The 5,271-nt window shown below is 31.6% G+C and overlaps 1 protein-coding gene across 2 annotated transcripts; it reads right to left on the minus strand.

The window, feature by feature from the left end:
- Positions 1–1,125: 1,125 nt before the first annotated feature.
- On the minus strand, positions 1,126–4,608 carry LOC144999859 (aspartic proteinase 36-like). Of its 2 annotated transcripts, XM_078959019.1 has the most exons (11): positions 4,201–4,334; positions 3,961–4,027; positions 3,687–3,816; positions 3,267–3,514; positions 2,892–3,116; positions 2,382–2,544; positions 2,204–2,277; positions 2,000–2,087; positions 1,840–1,915; positions 1,666–1,737; positions 1,126–1,553 (listed from the first exon to the last, which is right to left on the minus strand). In XM_078959019.1, exons 1-11 carry the CDS (start codon positions 4,208–4,210, stop codon positions 1,411–1,413), a joined length of 1,296 nt encoding a protein of 431 aa, XP_078815145.1. In that variant the 5' UTR covers positions 4,211–4,334; the 3' UTR covers positions 1,126–1,410. The 2 variants fall into 2 exon arrangements, with proteins under 2 accessions (XP_078815145.1, XP_078815144.1); XM_078959018.1 differs by lacking the exon at positions 3,961–4,027 and having other exon boundaries at positions 4,201–4,608.
- Positions 4,609–5,271: the final 663 nt, after the last annotated feature.

Consider the following 5,271-nt stretch of genomic DNA (forward strand, 5'->3'; position numbering starts at 1 on the left):
AATAAAATGTCATAGTTCGACTAACCGGTTTTTGTATTTTATGGTTATGTTGTCGTTTCCATTAAAAAAAAATATTTTTGAGGTTACGAGGATTTATTAGCATAAAAAGGTTATAAAACTTTATGAAACTAGTAGTTATGTACCTTATTAGTTGTTACTTACACGATGTTAAGGTACTTTTATGGTAAAATCCTAGGGTTTACATTAGATGAGTATTTTTACGATTTGTTGCTAAGGTAAGTATGTACGTAGTTGAAATTTTTAAGCACACATCCAACGGAAAATTAAATGTATTACTAAGTTTTTGTTTTATGACTTGTGTTTATACTATATGTACTACTTGATGTGAGGATATAATTATATATTATATATTGATGTATGCCTAGTTGCCATACTAGGATTAATGTTAAGATGTTTAGATTATTTGATGATGATGTTATGATATGCTATTTGTCATGCTAGGTTTTTTTTGCATAAGTTGAAGACGATATTTTTTATGCTAGATGTTTTGCTAGGGTTATTGCATGTATGATGACGATGATGATGATATTGATGTTATAGATATTACATTCTTTGATTACTTGCCACTTTGCTAGTGTGGATTTTTCTCGATGTTAGCCGCTAATGAATTTGGTATAAATGATTAGTGTTATGTGAGATATCTCGGGCAGGAATAATAGGTATATATTTACAGAATGTATTATCATATCATGATGATATGATATTAGATGTATTATTGATAATGTTAGAATAATAAGTATATAATTGATGTTAGATGATGATGTGATTCCACATTGATGTCCTTTTCATATAAAGCTTATATATGATTAATGTTGAGTAATAAAAAACTTATGTATCTCAATAAACTTTAAACTTTATAGTATAATATATTAATTTAATGTGCATCGTAATGACGTTGGAAAATTTTGCCTTTTTGACTTGGTATTTAGAATATACCGATGTTTGATGCATGATTGAGATATCATTTATATTTATTTAATGTTTCAAACTATTTTGGATTTTCCGATGTAATATGATATTTTAAATACATAAATGACTTTTCAATTGCCGAATTTTTTGCAATGCACTTTTTTAATTCCACTCATCATTTTAACCATGTCAATATTTTCCCAAAATAAGGTGATGATGATATTGGATTACTTCCAATTGTACAAGAGTCCAAAATACAATCTTATGTTGAAATCGCAAGCAAAAAGACTGAAAAACCCTTTACGGATTTTTCAGAAATCAGATACACATCGTAAAAATTTATTTACAAAATTACCCTTTGACAAGCTACCAGACAAGTTGATGGAATTAATCCGTGTGTTATGGTTGCCTAATAATTCTTTAGTATTGTATGTGTATATATATGACTACTACCTTTAGGGGTATTTCAGGAATCAAGATTTATAATGATAAAAATAAAGCAATCACTAAAAGTGATATCAAATATCTATGAGGAACAAGACTTGAAGTAGATGATATAGAATGAGGACCTACTAAATGCACTGATCCAGTAATTTCATCCCTTAGTTTAATGCTTGAAGAACCTGAAATCATTAACTCATTAAAAAAAAATAATAACAATAATTGTAAACCATGTATTTTTTTTTAATCATATATTTTGCAAAAATTAAAAGGGAAATCACATTCACAACTCACAATTATACTCAGTCCATCCAATTGTTTGATTTTCAAGATCATATAACACAAGCTTATTTGATAGGACCAAATCTGCAAACATTACAAGAAAATGAAATGGAATTTAATAATCAAGATTAAATCAAATTTCATTTTTTTTTAAAAAATAAATAAAATAATATAGAGGGTACTTACCTCCAAGTACAAGTGTGTCTGATGAACTAAGAGAATCCATGCCATTATTTTGCCAGCCAAAACACAAGTAATCTTCCTGTTGGATAAAATTCAATTATGAGAATTGAGATATACTAAAATTTAAAATTAAAAAAAATAAAAAATACAATTTAATACTTACAAAGGCGAATAAGTAATCATGTGGATAAACCTTCAAGGAAAGTGAATTTTCAAAATAGAATGTAACCGGAGGAAATCCATCATCAACACTGCACTTAATAAAAAATCAAAAGTTCACAACTCATTCTACTTTTATAAAAAAAAAATTATATAAAAATAAAAAAGGTAACTACTAACTAATACATAATTTATAATTACATATTACCTTCTGGAGAATTCAAAGCATGTATACTGGTCATGAAGGGTGTGTAGTTTCAAATCAGGCTGCGCTATGACTATCTAAAGAAAAAGAAAAGAAATTAAAAAAATATATAAATGATGGAGTTATTATTTTTTAAAAATTGTAATTAAAATGATAGTTATATTGGTATAAAAAGTTTGACCTCGTTGACCAAGGGCTTGTAGATTGCATCTGGAAGATAAGCCAATGTTGTACCACTATCTATTATTGTTCTTCTTTTGTCCCCAGAACCATTTGTATTTGTTGAAATATTTAGAAATTGTTTTCCAACTTCAATTCCCATCAGATTTGCAGCATAATGAGGCCTATGATTTTATAAAATTCAATCTTAAGGCACTAAAAAGAACAAAAGAAGAAGAGTAAACTTTATTTATTGGTCCCTGTGATTACAAACTTTCTTCAGTTTCGGCCCAAAATGGAAACTTTTTTTTTAGTCCCAATTTCCAGGTTTCATTTTGATTTTGGTCCCTCTCACTTATACAAGGGCTTTTTGGTCTTTTTTCCTTCTCTTGTTTTAACGCATTACCGATACTTTATTCATCATTACTGAGAGTGGACTACACCAAATTTCTTTTTGGACCAAAAACTGAAGAAAATTACTAAGTATAGGGACTAAAAATGTAGTTAACTGAAAGAAAAAGGAACAACATACTGATCTGGGATCAAAGGTGTTGAGTTGACTTTGGGTTGAACAACATGACCAATTGCAAAAATACCACCACCATTGTCACCATCTAGACAATGAGCAAACATCTTTTTCACTTTTCCAGATGAAGCCAACTGTGAAATGATTGATGAATTTGATTTTCCAAATCCAAGAATCCCATCAAGTGCATCCTCAGATGAACCTAGATTCCCAGATTGTCTAGCACCACACCTGATTCAAAGAGAGAGAGAGAGAGAGAGAGAGAGAGAGAGAGAGAGAGAGAGAGAGAGAGAGAGAGAGAGAGAGAGATGCATTATTATGAGAGAGGAATGAAATATTGATAATGAAGTGAAAGTATTATTAATAGCAATGAAAACATACCCGAATATGACACTTCCATTTGCTAGCTTAGTTTCCAAATCACCTGAGACACTGTCATACTGAACAACATCCATTACAAAGTAACCAATACTGTAGCTTCCATCACCATAAGTCTCTGTATATAGACAAGATGCATTGGCTTTGCAACCTGTAACTGCACCACCATTGATCTCTGCACAAAAATCTTGAGAGCATGTAACCAATTTCCCTGTGAATGAATCTTCTGGATCGTATAGTGTAAGTTCCAGCTGTTAGAAGTATGGTAGGTCAAAAGCTGTTAGCATTCACATCCATAAAGTGTCCATATATTATACGCCAATCTTCCTAACTCGATTATCTGTTCATTCTCTTAGGGAACTTATAAACAAGTTTTTCTTCAATATGCTAAATATGAATAGAAGAAAATCAAGAAAAGAATACCCCGTGATAGCCTCTCTTGGGGCACTCTCGGCATTGTATACAGTTTATCCACATTATATCACTTCCTGTATCTACTTGCACATAGTATTCCTTTGGTGGTGTTCCAATTCCAATTTTGGCATAGTAAAGCCTGCAAAATAAGGTCTAGATTTCAGATAATTGTCAAACCAGTAGACAGAAGAATATCACACATAAAACACTTTGATTCTATTAAATCAGGCCGATGAGGTTGATGAAGTACCATGCCATTTTTTCGAGTACAAACAGTACTCACCATTTATCTAAATCGAATCTTATGCCAATTATCATCATGGTATCGGTATGGAAACTTGATTTCATCCCTACACAAGCCCTAATTCTCATTGAAATTCAAATCGAGATTTAAGAAGAAAAAAAAAACTAAAATCTCCAATCTCAGTCATGTAACTAGAAAACGATATAGCACGATCGCATAGATTAAGATAAAAGTACAAAAGGAAACATCGAGAGACGGCGTTTAAGAATATGTGCGTACCCAACGGCATCAGGACGACCGGTTCCACCGAGAGGTAGGTCGACACCAGATGCTAGAATCTGAAGATGACGAAGGTTATCGTGAGCTTTGAAAAGACTAAGTGATCGTTCCTTGCCAGAGAATTTGGAATTCACGCCGAAAACAGCACCGCGGAAATCGCCGTCGTTACTAGCAGCCCCGGAAACAGAAATCAAAACGACAAATAGTAACGAGATGAAGCTGGTCTCTATAGCCATATAGATGATCGTATAGAAGTATATCGTTGATCTACGCCAGCGACGGAGCAGTGGAATTGAAGTCGGGAAAAGTCGATGAAGACGACGACTGACCAAGAGAAGGCATCTTAAAGTTAATAGAAAGTTTGTCACAGAACACCCCTGAAACTTTGGCCAAATCTAATATCCACCTCAGCTCAAAACAAATATTAATAAAAGCTTGCCCATCCAATTTTTATATAGAGAAAAAAAATGGCTAATTTCTCAAAGGGGATTTGGGTTTACATAATTTCATAGGATCGTATTGGAATTGGAAGTCGATTCCTATCAAGCAATGTGTTTGGTAGGGTGTCTATGAGTCTATTATAGATCAAAACCGAATTATTATTATAATAGATTAACGTATTATGTAGTTATTGGTTACTGGTTATGATTGGTTTCGATTAATAATTCTAATTTTTAATGGTATTGGTTATTGGTCAATACAAATTAACCATAATGGTCCAAAGTCACATATCTAGAAAAAATTTTGAGAAATAATTTCCAAAATTGTGACTTCGGGTTATTTACATCATTTCTTAAAAATAAAAGATCCCACATTGAACATTCTTTTCTCACTAAAACCAATCTCGTATTCTTTTTCTCAAATTTAAATCTATTTTTCGATTTTTAACTCGACTGATGACTTAGATGTTATAGGTTCTCTATGCATCTATACACGAATTTTAGGCAACATTAGCATTTAATAATAACCCTAAGTGTATATGCAACCCAGATCTATGTTTTACTATTATAGTAATCTACTTTCAGAATTATGAATTTAAACTACCAAGAGATATAGAATTACTAACCTTTA

The sequence above is a fragment of the Lactuca saligna genome, chromosome 6 (assembly GCF_052625555.1).
Source record: "Lactuca saligna cultivar CGN05327 chromosome 6, ASM5262555v1, whole genome shotgun sequence".
Taxonomy (NCBI): Eukaryota; Viridiplantae; Streptophyta; class Magnoliopsida; order Asterales; family Asteraceae; genus Lactuca; species Lactuca saligna.

Excerpts from the sequence above, each read along its gene's own strand:
- LOC144999859 (XM_078959018.1), bottom strand. The coding sequence starts at position 4,436 with ATGGCTATAGAGACCAGCTTCATCTCGTTACTATTTGTCGTTTTGATT. Across the intron at positions 2,545-2,891 it reads ACACCTTTGATCCCAGATCA|GCCTCATTATGCTGCAAATC; the intron begins GTATGTTGTTCC and ends ATAAAATCATAG. Across the intron at positions 1,738-1,839 it reads AGACACACTTGTACTTGGAG|ATTTGGTCCTATCAAATAAG; the intron begins GTAAGTACCCTC and ends TAATGTTTGCAG.